This window comes from Morone saxatilis, unplaced genomic scaffold (genome assembly GCF_004916995.1).
Source record: "Morone saxatilis isolate NCDOM2014 unplaced genomic scaffold, NCSU_SB_2.0 Contig15, whole genome shotgun sequence".
NCBI lineage: Eukaryota > Metazoa > Chordata > Actinopteri > Moronidae > Morone > Morone saxatilis.
This window is the reverse complement of record NW_023339707.1, coordinates 2,914,230-2,926,768: the sequence shown is the minus strand read 5'-3', so window position 1 is coordinate 2,926,768 and position 12,539 is coordinate 2,914,230. Positions and strand designations below refer to the sequence as shown.

Sequence of the window (12,539 nt, the reverse complement as noted above, 5' to 3'; positions counted from 1 at the left end):
TGTTTCTGTCTCAGTAGGGCACAGATTCAGTCCTTGTAGTCATCAGTAATTCACAGTATGTGTTCAACATGCCATGCCTTTGTTTTCTCCTCCTATTCTTTCCCATGTGTCCCTCATTCAGTGCCGCTAGCCATTTCTTTGTTTCTTTACAAAAAAAGATTAGCAAATCTGGGGACAGGATCGCTGTGAATTAGGGCTGGACCCCAATATTCAACTATACTGTCGGTATTCAGTTTTCAATTTTTGGATTTATATTGGCACACACACCTACACCTCTTTCTCTAACGGCCTACCGTTGAACAAACACCGGCTATGCCCTCCCTGCCTCTTTATGTTTCTCTCTCGCAGTATCAAAAGTATCATACAGGGCCAGACACAAGGGAGTAGTCTCATGTAACAGCACACTCTCTCTGCTCTGTTGAACACCTTAAAATTTTACTTAGGTTTTGTACTAAATGTACGATTATACTGCTAAAGCCAAGATGTGGTTATTGACATCATAAAATCATTACATGTACTTCCACCTTGTCACACCATTGTTTGATGTGAACACTGAGGCAACAAAGACTGCATGTTCTGCAGAAGTTAAATGTTTTTAATGTTGCAATAAACACTCTTAATTCTAGTATGACATTACCTTGGTTTCCTGCGTAGCTTAACACTTTATCTAATCCCTGTTCTGATTGTTGCATGCTTTCTTTACTTGATCATTGAACCTTTTTTCTGTAATGCTGTTCTTGTTGAGTTTATTTGTGTTTTTTTTTTGCAGTCTTGCTGCAAAAAGAATTTCCTCTTGTAAAGATTTAAACTGAACTGAATATTCCTTGTAGTGAGTCTAAATATCTCTGGTTTTTGTGTTTTGCTTCTGCAGTGTCCGGTGGAGGTCCATCCAGCGTTTCGGTCTCCGAAGAGACTGCAGTCAGCTTGGTAGTCAGCTGGGTACCTCCCAATGCTCATGTCCTCCAGTATCGTGTGTCTTACACTGCGCTGACTGGAGCTGAAGGCCAGGACAGCACTGTGAGTTGGCTGTAACCGTCACCTATTCAGTAAATCACAGTGCTTCTCACAGAAAATGACAAAAACTGCAATTTAGCTCTGTCACTGCCAGAATGTTTTAATTAAAAGCTTGACTCTGAAAAGTGTGTTTGTCGTCTACAGGTGTTGGTCCCAGGTGGCGAAAAGCGGGTGGTGCTAGAGTCATTACAGCCAGATACACGTTACAGCATCCTGGTCACCGCAGAGTACCGCAACAGAGAAGGAGGCAGCGGTTCAGCTCAGGGGAAAACCAGTGAGTCGAACCCACTACAAGAATACACAGTGTTTTGAAAGACGGATCTGCTGGATCAGTGTCTAAATTTGAATAACATCATATTCAAATGTAAATAATGTCATAGCTTTTTCCTTGCAGGCATGAATGTCCTTAGGAAAGGTAAAGGAACATCTTAAGTATCGCTTGAGACTGCACACAGTACATCTCAATAAATATGTAGATGTGTTTTATTGTTCATTTTTTATTTTTAATATTGATTATGTTGCAGTACATGTGATGAAAATCGATCACCAAGTTTACACTGCTAATCATTTTATGTCTACCATCTTAGCTTGCAGCACAGTAAGACAAAGGAAGAATGTTCATCTCTGTTTTCTGACAAATATGACAAATAAGGGAAGGGGAATGATTCAAAGAGCATGTCACACAAGTCAAATAGGAACATTTTAAAAGGTTGATATGTTCTTCTTCTTCCAACTGTAGGGGAAATATCTTCTATAAGCTTTTATCTTTTGTCTTCTATGTTTCAATATATTGAAGTATATTAATGTATGAAGTGTCCTCAAGTGATGTCAGTTCAGTCAGCATCTGAAAATGAGAACAGTCTGTTGGTATGGAGTTACAGAGAAGTGAGCTCTTCAAGCGTCTGTAGCCCACTCCTCTTCTCATGCTACATTAGCTGCTACTAGCACAACACCCTAAAATCTCAGACTGAGCTGTTGGCAGTCGAGATGCATTTTGGGTAATGTAGGTGTCAGGTTTTGATAATGATAGAGTCACACTGTGACTTTAAGCTTCTTTAAACAAAGCTACTCAGAACTACTCTTTACTAAGATTTTTTTCGACTCATAAGTCAAAGTTTAGGACTGTTCTGAAGACTATTTTTTGTGGTTTCATACAGACAGTATCGGCTCTGATGAATATCCTACACTCAAATGTAAAATGAGGTTGTAATCTCAAACATCTGATTCTGTGTGTTTATTTTTACTGAAGGTCCTTGTTCCAACCTTCTCTGTTCACCTCTGGCTACTCTGTATGTAAATCTGATTTCTTGTTTATTGGCCTTCTGTTTTACATTTCTGTCTGTCTCTCTCTCCAGCCAGTCTGCGGGTAAGCAGTGTGAGTGTGGTCAGGTCAGACCACTCCAGTATCTGTGTGTCTTGGAGACCAGTGTCTGCAGTCGATGGATATCGTATTGTCATCCAGTCTGTCAAAGGTAATCTCTTGTAAAATCTATATTAATTGACAGCTCTGGGTGCTTAAAGCTGTTTCATAAACCACATCAACCACTGTTAATTTACCGATTGGTGTGTGTATATGTGTATGTGTGCACTGTGTATAGATAAGCAAACAAAGGAAGAAAGTGTCGATGAGTCCAGCAGCAGTCACTGTTTCACTGATCTGGAACCAGAGACTCTGTATCGCATCAGCGTGCACTCACTTCTCGGCTCAGCAGAGGGCACTGCCGTCTCCATTCTCCATCCAACAGGTCTGACCTGATCACAGTAACACAGACAGTATGTTAGATGTTGAGGATAGTTTTCTTTACACCTAAAATATGGGATACAGGAATCATTTCTCGGCTGCTTGCCTCCATAAAATGTCATCATGTAGTCTTTTGTTGTCTGTGAAATGCGTCATAGTTGATCTAACTTGTTCCTTTTCAGCCACGGCTCCTGCCAGAATTCCCATCCATCCCCGAATGTACCCCATCCACAATGAAGGTGACTCACAATCATATCAGTTATTTTCTTCTATGGAAATTTGCCTGATTAGCTTCTAAATCATTTTTGTAATCTCTTGGGGATGTAATTTCGGTTCAAACTGAGCAGACTTGTTATATTATTTTGATGACCCCAGCAGGTCCCCAGCTTTTATATTTCTTTCATCCTTGTTAACAGTGTCACATTTAGTTTTGTAGATGTGGTTGAACTCTCATCTCATTGTAATCATCAACCCCTAACTGCTTCCCGGGCACCTACGGCTGAAATCTACATGTTACCATCCATTTAGACCACACAAATGTGTTATTGTAATATGATCCTGCTGACAGGTGATACATTAGCAATAGAATATTTTACTCTTGTCTAACAGTGTTTTTTTTTTTTAAATCAGTTTCCCAGTCCTTATTGCGTTCTCCCCAGTTATAGCAGGGTGTCTGCTGGGTCTATGAATTTTAATTTTAAAATCTTAAATACTATTTTGACAGGTCTTAAAAATGAATCAACTGATGGTTTGACTGCCTTGCTTTTAATCATTCAACACTGCCCTGTTGTGTTGCAGTCTGCCCTGAAGTCACCATCAGGAACAAGATTGTTAAAGGTGAGACAAGCTGTCCTCACACATAACTGCAAACTCTCTCAAAAAAGGCTCAGTTTGAATTCATTCATTGATTTTATTTCTGGAACGTGTTTTTTGTCTCAGGATTTGACATGATGGAAGCTTTTGGGCTGACTCAGAGAGCTCACTCGTCTGTGGATGGCGTGGCAGTTGAGCCTTTTGTCTTCAACACCCTCCCCACTTACACTCTGTATAGAGACGTCCAGCTGACACAGAGTACCAAGTGAGATTATCCCTTTTACTGCTTTTTACACCATCCACTTCTCATTTTTGCCAATTCACCTCCCAGCTGTAAATAGAATTTATGACGTTTTTGGGGATGGCTGTAGCTAGAGTTGTGTGATTTCAGGTTCAGGCTGGATATTAAACTGATAATCAGGGTCAGAATAGTACACAATTTTGGATCTTCATTAAAAAGAAAGATCTTTAAATAATAAAGTTGCAAAGAGTGATTTGTGATTTTGTGATTCATTCTACATTCAGAAACTTGCTAAGTGCTACCATCCCAAACTACAGTATTGTAATAATGCAATAATATTAATAATGATACTAATATTATAATTACGTTTCTGTTGCTTTTCATGTCCAATCAGATCAACTGACTAAATATTAAACAGCATATGAGTGCGATTTACTGACATGACCTTACAGTTAAAAAATTACACATCTGTCTCTGTCAACTCTGTTTTCTAGTCAATGCAATTTTATTTGTATAGCGCCTAGTCATAGCAGAAGTTATCTCAGGACAGTTTTGTATAGAGCAGCTCTAAACTGTTCTGATTTAAACAGAAAACCTTTAAGAAACCTTTATTTTAATAGGTCCGTCTTTCCCTCTCTCCTTCCAGGTTTATCCACCCTGCAGGCTTCTCTCCAGAGCACACCATCAGCATTGCCTTCCGCGTGTTGCAGGAAACACCCAGGGAGCCATTCGCCCTCTGGCAGCTCACTGACAACGACTTCCAGCCAAAGATGGGGGTGGTGCTCAACCGTGAGTAACATTTCGGAATCTCTCCATTTCCCAAACTGTAAGCAAATTCCCTCCAGCCTCATATACAGATATAAGATCTTTTTCGATCAATTTATTAATAATCAACAGAAAAATAAGCTTCCTATTTCCATTTTCTCAAGGATTTTCTGGTTTTCTTTGTCTTGTGTAATAGTACACTTATTATCTTTAGGTTTTGAACTGTTGTTTAGACAAAACAACACTTTTTAAGATGTCACATTGAGCGTTTTTTCACTAGTTTCTAGATTTTATGGACCATATAATTAGTTGAGAAATTAATAAGCACATTATTCGAAAATAATCGTTCCTTGTTGCTAGTTTTTTAAAATTATTTTAAAATTCATAACCTCAGATTTAAAGGACAAATGTGTACAAACCAAGTTAATTTTCCTTACAAATGAACAACTATGACTATAGGTTGAAATCCAGTAAATCCACATTTTTTTACCATGAAGTTTTCATTGCTTGAGTTTCAGTATCTTCAAAGAAGTTAGATCAGATCACTGTGATAAAGGTCATGACGGATGAAACATGAAATTAGTGAATGTGCTTTGTGCCTAAATTGATATAATATTTATATTTATATTGATATAAATCTAGGGTGTAGAAATAGGGTTTGTTTTATTCTATATTTTATTATTCAACAAATCATATGAAAAGATCAAAACCTATTTACTCCCAAACTTTGAGTTTGGGAAAGCATTTGTTGGGGACTATATAAAAGTAGAGATTTAGCAGATTTTTTTGTGAATTGCAAGATGCCATCAGTGACCTCTGGTGTTCTGTACCCCTCTGGGTTGGTCTCCTATCCAACTGACATTGGATCTCTCATTATCCTTAGAAATTATTAACATGCAGTGTTTGACAGCACACAGCAGATGTCACAAACTAATTTTAAAAAAGAGCCAGTAGTGTGAAAACCCCACAAGAGGCTAGGAACACCTTGCTATGTGATAGTTAATCACTAAATATCTTCCTCTATGTTTGTGCATTCCACAGCTACTACAAAGCAGCTGGTGTATTTCAGTCTGGACTACAGGGGAGAAGTACAGGAACTGACCTTTGACCAGACGCAGGTCCACAGACTGTTCTATGGCAGTTTTCACAAGGTGAGATCATATACAGTGAGCAAGTGTCAGAGGACAACAAGAGCCCCACTGTCATTTAGCAGAAAATGAAACACGGATGTTTTTCTTTTTTACTTTTATTTTAATTTAGAAAAACATTAATTTCACAGTCATCAATTTACATAGTATTAGTATTACTGCAGGTAGGTTCACATAGCATTGGGCACACTTAAGACAAAATAGTACATTGGATAACCATTTTACAGCCTAGCTATTCCAGAGATTTCCTTTTATAACATTAGCTTGAAATATTTATTATATTTATTTACAACATGGGAAGCTTTCACCTTAGAAGAAAAATTCTATCATTCCAATCGTTGACCCTATAGGTTTGATGTACTCAATCCACTTGGTCCAAATCTGGAAAAAAATCTTTTTATTCATCAATGGTGGGTGGATCTGAGTTTAGCCACTTGGTTGTGACAGCCTTCATACTTGCTGTATTTGTACCAGTTTTTTTATCATTGCTGTTCCACCTTTCAAATGAGATGTCACCCACATATACAGTATCACATCTGAAAGGAATATCAACTCCAAATACATTATTAATATGTATGTATGTTGTTGTACATGTTATGTATACATGTACCTGCCTTATATGACAAAATAGTGTGGGATTATATGTCATTTTGTATCACTTGTGGTTCCATTTGATGGGTCCTCTTTCTTCTGTGGCAGGTTCACCTGTCTGTCAGCCAGGTGAGTGTGTCCCTGTCTGTGGACTGCCAGCATGTGGGTGAGAGGCCTGCCCGCCCTTTAGGCAACCTACCAAACGATGGCTTTGAGATGCTGGGAAAACTGGTGAAGACCAGAGGACCAAATAGTGGATCTGCACCGGTACTTTTGATTCTGTTTTATTCTGTTAATCTGATATTAATCCAGGCCCATATCTAAAATAAATGTCTTTTCCTGTCCTGTCCTCAACCTGTGTCCTATGTTCTTCGTTGTTTCCAGTTTGGGCTGCAGTCCTTTGAGATCGTCTGTAACACCACGTGGGCTTTGGATGATACCTGCTGTGACCTGCCTGGAGTGGTCTGTCTGTTACTATTTACATTTACCTTTATTCAACTCTATTTTACCATGCTGTGAGTTAATAACAGTTTGGTACTTTTTCTTCCAGTGGTGAGAGATACTATATAAGAGCACAGTAAATGTACTAGTGGCTTCAAGGGCTGACTAAGTCTAGATCTTTATTGTTTGTGTCTGTCTGTGTGCAGAGAGATGAGGAAAGCTGTCCTGCCCCGGCATACACCTGTACCTGCTCCTCCGACATCCCCGGAGCTCCCGGTTCCCCTGGACCAACTGTATGACACCATGAGACCTCAGTTAGATCCTGAATACCAGCTGACTCATTTTTTGTGTGATCCAGACAACACATTGACATTCAATTCTTTTTCTTTTTCCCAGGGAAAACCAGGTCCTCGTGGTGAGAAAGGCGAGAGGGGAGATCAAGGCCAAAAGGTGAGATGAAAATATTTACTGAGGCTTAGTTAGATTTAAGTTCTGTTACCTGCAATCATCTCCAAATCATATCCACACCAGACCCGACCTAATAATATAGGAGCTGACAAGACCCTGATTATAGGCTCAGAGCTGCTGCTGCGCCATTAAGACAAAGGCTCAGGGTCAGGATCTATCTCTACCAATGAGCACACTGACTGTTGTGCTCATTGGTAGATATAGTTAATAAAAAAATGCAGATTGCAGATGTAGAAACACCCTTCCTGTTAACAGTGGATCAAAATCCTGCTTACTTTTCACACAGTAGAAATAGCGTGGATACCTGCATTAATCACTTCAATCTAATCACAACAAGGGATTTAATGTCACTAGGGATGCATGATTGGGAAATTCTGGGCCGATACCGATGTGTAAAATAATAATTTGGCCGATATTTGGTTGTCCCCTTGTTGTAGGAAACAGAAATCTGGGGGGAAAAAACACCTGAGATTTACCATATCAATTGATAAAAATGAGACAAATATATATATATATATATATATATATATACAAAACTGGAAAAAGGTAATATTTTTTATGCAAAAAAGTTCAAAAAGGGGGTGAGGGAGACAATAACTAGTCCAAGTCTCATATCCACACTGTGAATATATTTTTAAGCTTCAAGGTCCAGTGTGTAGGATTTAGTGGCATCTAGTGGTGAGAGACTAGAGACTAACAGTAGAATCAAAGTGACGTCTTCATGCTAATTTCTCTGTGTCTCAGGGAGAGGTTGGTCCTCCAGGAAAGTCTGGATTTGAGGGAGGTCTTGGACCTGTGGGCAATGCAGGGCCCCGAGGCATGACCGTGCAGGGCAAAGTGGTGGGTAACCTTCCTAAGTTTTAAATAAATACCTGTGTAGAGTGGTAGTAACCTTGCTACATATAATGCTTCTAGTGTGTTTGAATGTTGTAAATTCACTGGTTATCTATTTTTATCATTTTACTTTCAGGGTCCACCTGGTGCGAGAGGGGAAAAGGGAGATCCTGGGCGACCAGGAATCCAGGTGAGTTTACAGTGAAATAGTGGAGTAACATGAATACAGAAATAGAATAGAAAACACTTATACTATTGTCCATAAACTCATCCTTCTGTCTCTCATTGTGTTCTCTCATACCTTCCTGCTGTCTTTCCCTGAAGGGTTCACCAGGACCTCCAGGTCCAAAAGGGGGGGAGGGCATTCCAGGCCCCAAGGTGAGCTGCTTGCCAATGCACAACAGTAAAGCAGTTCTTCATACAGTTTAGCTGAAGCAGTGACTCTTTATTTGTCCTCATCCTTCTGCAACTTGTTTCACAGGGCATTAGAGGGGCCGAAGGTAGCATCGGTGCACCCGGTATTGCTGGACTCAGGGTAAGACTGAATTTCATTTTAAAGACAGAATTTTCAACTTTTGTGCTAGCGGTAGGTCAAAATTCAACCTTGACATGTAATTTGAAAAACTAATAATAAATCTACTGTGCATATTTGTTGTCCATGAATCTTAATGTTTCTGGTGACCTATGACCCCCATCAGGACACAATTTACACCTACCTCACTGATTAAAATCTAATGGGTTGGTGCACGTTTAATTTACAGAGAATTAACTCATTCCATGTTGAACACATTTTGAGCTTTCCTCTAGCACCCCCTTCAGGCCAAAATGTCAAATTTGTTTCTAGAGTAAGATGCAGATAATAAGTAATAAAAAGTAACATGTTTTTAATGTTACTGTAGTTCCACACAACAATAAATGGTGATGAGGCTCTAAGAATGGCCGATATGTTCTTAATCACTTTATTGTGTGGAGTATATCATTAAACTGTAAAGTTATTTTTTGCTTATTAGAGCTGATTAGGTCAGAGCAGGAGTTCACAAGGTGATCTAGAATCACACACTTTATATCGCAGTATTAAACCTAACCCTAACCTTAAAGACAGTTTAATACACAGGCTTAGCTCACATTTAAAACTCAGCTTTGCCTATTCTCCCGATATGGTCACTTCATCTTCACTTCTATCCATTTATTTGTAATTTACAGGGTTTCCAAGGAATGCCAGGACACCCAGGGCCTACAGGGGAAAGAGGCCCTGCTGGACCTGTGGGACCTACAGTAAGACCCGAGTAAAATAGTGTCATTAGTCTGTCCTCACATGTTGTTATATAGTGAACATAGTATTCATAGTGAACATGGGTTGGAAATATATGAGCTATATTTTCAGACACTAAGTTGCTCTTCTAGTTCTTGGGAACTTCAGACACTCTGATATTAAAACATTTACACTCACAAGACTCAACAACTATTTGGAATTTTTACACATATGACACACACACAAGAGAGTATCAAAATGTCATCCATAATTAAATGTGACAATGATAACCATGTCTAGCAATAAATAAGGATATTGATTAACATAATATGTTGGCTTGTTTAGTAAAGACACTCTCAGACTGATTATTAATAAAGGAATCAGAGTGATCATCCGTGACTGAACCAGATTAGAATATAAGCAGGCAAAGATTCAGATAAGGAAAATACATTGATGAAGTAAGATGTAGATGCAGGTGGGTGGCGGACCACATGAGACACATTCATTCTTGCCACCAAGAATGTAGTACACTGCTGGATTCACAAGTCATGTGATACCAAACTGGTGCAGTTAAGGAAATGACCTCAGTGTGCCCCAGAAAAATGCCACTTCACTGCAACACTTTATTCCACACTCTGCGCCAACACCAGAATAGAACCCTGGGAGTCTCTGTTTTATGGCAGAGACCTGGATCCAAGGAGGCTTTTTGAAGCTGGACTCTTAATGGAAAAGGGATCATCCAAAAAGGGGTTTGCGTCAGATGTAGTCCTCCTGTTTGACACACTCACCAACATCGTGTGGGTCACTTTCAAATGTATGAGGAGAGTGGGAGAGCGGAGGAAGTTAGAGATCTGGTTTAGGGGGAGCAGGGAGGCCGTATGCACTGCTTATTCATCTTAATGTTCATGTATCTTTTGCTTTACAGGGTCTGTCGGGGAGTAAAGGGGAACGAGGAGAGAAGGTGGGTTTACAATCTTTTTCTTATTGTAATACTGACATCATTCTAAAGTAAATGATTTTATTTTTTCAATTCTTTTTTTTCTGTATGTAAAGTGCCATTTCAAAATAATGCTTTAACCACGGTTAGTGAATGTGCTGATGTTTTACAGGGGGAACCTCAGTCTATGGCCATGATCTACCAACTGGTCACACAGGCCTGTGAGCAACTAGTACATAGTAAGCACTCTGTTTAGCAAGCATGTAAAAAACTGGGACTTCTACAATGACCATATCTGTATAATTAACTCACTCGTTATGACTTAAAGAAGTTCGAGATTCTCTTGTGCGCACTTTATCCAGAGTTGTGTGTGTCTTTCAGAGGAGGTGTTGAAGCTCGACATGTTCATTAACGAGATAAGTCGTAAGCCAGCTCCCATTGAGGAGCCGGCGGGGCCTCCAGGGGAACCTGGTATACCAGGGCCCAAGGGCCCACCAGGCGCCAGGGGCTCCCAGGGGAATGTCGGCCCAAGGGGGAGACCTGGCAGGGCTGGATATCCAGGAGAACAGGGTAAGACGCCATCTAGTGGGTTTGCTGAGATGAAGACAATCCAATCAGATTGTGTGTGAAATTCAGATTGTTGGGGTTCCAGTGTGATAATATTATGAGCTTTTGGTTATGCTGATTTGTCTCTTCCTTCTCTACAGGAAGGAGAGGTATGCCAGGGCAGAAGGGGGATGCAGGGACCAATGTCCAGGGGCCTACAGGGGTCAAAGGGTTTGCAGGTACCTCTTTATGAATCATTTGTTTCATATATCACTGTAATAGAACACATCAACTCTCCAATGGATCATCAGTACACAACATTGTACAGATGCAAGCTGTATATTATGTGTGCCTGCAGGTCCTCCAGGTGAGTCCAAGCTGGGAAGCCCAGGCTCCAAAGGAGATAACGGTCAGTCAGGACCCCTGGGGATCCCCGGACCTGGTGGACAGCCAGGCGAGATTGGTCCACCGGGGGTGTGTGACAGCAGTGGAGGCTGCCACAGAGTTCCCCAGCAAACAGGTTAGTTACCAAGAAAGGTCCACTAACTCAAAGCACAGCACATCCTGGGAATTGAACATATAATGATCCAGGTCTGTCAGAGGCAGCTCACACTGAGCCTGGCACTGGTGTGTCCAGTGTGGAAGGTATTATTAGTGGCTGGGTCCAAAATGTTGCCACTCATATAGATGAGAAAAACAGCGGTTTCAGTTGCTCTACTCACTTGTAAACAGAGGGACTCACATGCACTGATATGCACGCACTGCCAGCCCAGCACAGAGAGGTTGCAATAGCAGATACTCCTCTATACTGTATGTTTACATAGCAAATCGTTGTTTGCTGCTATAATACTGTTTTCAATCTCATATAACCTTTAATCACCACTTATGGCTATATGTTTTGTGTAATTCATTTTTAGTTGCAGCAGTTTTCCAACACTGCCAAATCCAGTGTAAAAGCTGTCTTGTGTGTTGACTCTTTTTGTTTGTGCTCTCTTCACCCAGAAGACCCTTATTATGGCTACCAGCCCTGAGTAGATAATACCAAGCAAGCAGCAATGGTAAGGTGACTGACGTCTGTTTGAAATGACTATGGTTCCTTTGGATCTGAATGACAGACTGGGAATGGAGCTAACAGAGCACCACTGAAGAGGTTTGGTGGATTCGATTTGCCACTGACTGATGCAGAAGCTTTACAGTCTTCATCATGTGTAAGAAAAGGAAACAGTACAGGAAGGATCTCTCCGTCCTCTTCTTACAGTGTTCTTTGACATAAAATATGGCAGAGAAATGAACTAAGAATAAAGTAGGAAACTTACAGAATAGTGTTAGATGGCCAGATAGCATCATATAGGAAAATATTTTCCCATTGGGATCAGTCAAATGCTGTCTCATACTGTACACCATATTCGCACTGAAGCCTTTTGTTTCTATGTTTATGTATTCATGCACTGTATTAATGCCAAGTAGTTTAGCCACCTGTGGTACATTTCTGTCTATTTCATTTGAAATTCTAACCTTAACTGCCTCAAGGATAATGAAAATGCATAACCCATGGTGTAAAAGCTTCTTTTTGTTCCATGGTATAAACGATACTGTGAGAATGTCTGTTGTCATATGTATATTGTTTATTATGTTTACTGTATACAGTTATCCATGTATGATATTTTTTACTGCACCTATTCATATTGAAAATTCAGGTTTACATTTTCTGATTTCCTGGGGTCTGGGTGTTAAATACTGTGTGTGTG

The 12,539-nt window shown here is 40.0% G+C and overlaps 1 protein-coding gene across 3 annotated transcripts in view; it reads left to right on the top strand.

Moving 5' to 3' along the window:
• Positions 1–12,533, top strand: part of LOC118324408 (collagen alpha-1(XX) chain) — a 33,146-nt gene extending 20,613 nt beyond the window's left edge. For 2 of the 3 annotated variants that reach the window (XM_035656740.1, XM_035656741.1), the window contains 24 exons: positions 872–1,017; positions 1,159–1,288; positions 2,370–2,486; positions 2,613–2,759; positions 2,938–2,994; positions 3,554–3,592; positions 3,695–3,833; positions 4,456–4,598; positions 5,616–5,725; positions 6,422–6,580; positions 6,698–6,775; positions 6,961–7,047; positions 7,151–7,204; positions 7,967–8,062; positions 8,193–8,246; positions 8,381–8,434; positions 8,538–8,591; positions 9,260–9,331; positions 10,234–10,269; positions 10,418–10,484; positions 10,627–10,815; positions 10,953–11,030; positions 11,150–11,311; positions 11,794–12,533. In XM_035656740.1, coding sequence (XP_035512633.1) covers positions 872–1,017; positions 1,159–1,288; positions 2,370–2,486; positions 2,613–2,759; positions 2,938–2,994; positions 3,554–3,592; positions 3,695–3,833; positions 4,456–4,598; positions 5,616–5,725; positions 6,422–6,580; positions 6,698–6,775; positions 6,961–7,047; positions 7,151–7,204; positions 7,967–8,062; positions 8,193–8,246; positions 8,381–8,434; positions 8,538–8,591; positions 9,260–9,331; positions 10,234–10,269; positions 10,418–10,484; positions 10,627–10,815; positions 10,953–11,030; positions 11,150–11,311; positions 11,794–11,822 — 2,297 coding nt within the window. In that variant the 3' untranslated portion in view covers positions 11,823–12,533. The remainder of the gene's footprint in view (positions 1–871; positions 1,018–1,158; positions 1,289–2,369; positions 2,487–2,612; positions 2,760–2,937; positions 2,995–3,553; positions 3,593–3,694; positions 3,834–4,455; positions 4,599–5,615; positions 5,726–6,421; positions 6,581–6,697; positions 6,776–6,960; positions 7,048–7,150; positions 7,205–7,966; positions 8,063–8,192; positions 8,247–8,380; positions 8,435–8,537; positions 8,592–9,259; positions 9,332–10,233; positions 10,270–10,417; positions 10,485–10,626; positions 10,816–10,952; positions 11,031–11,149; positions 11,312–11,793) is intronic. The other variant, XM_035656742.1, reaches the window with a different exon arrangement.
• Positions 12,534–12,539: the final 6 nt, after the last annotated feature.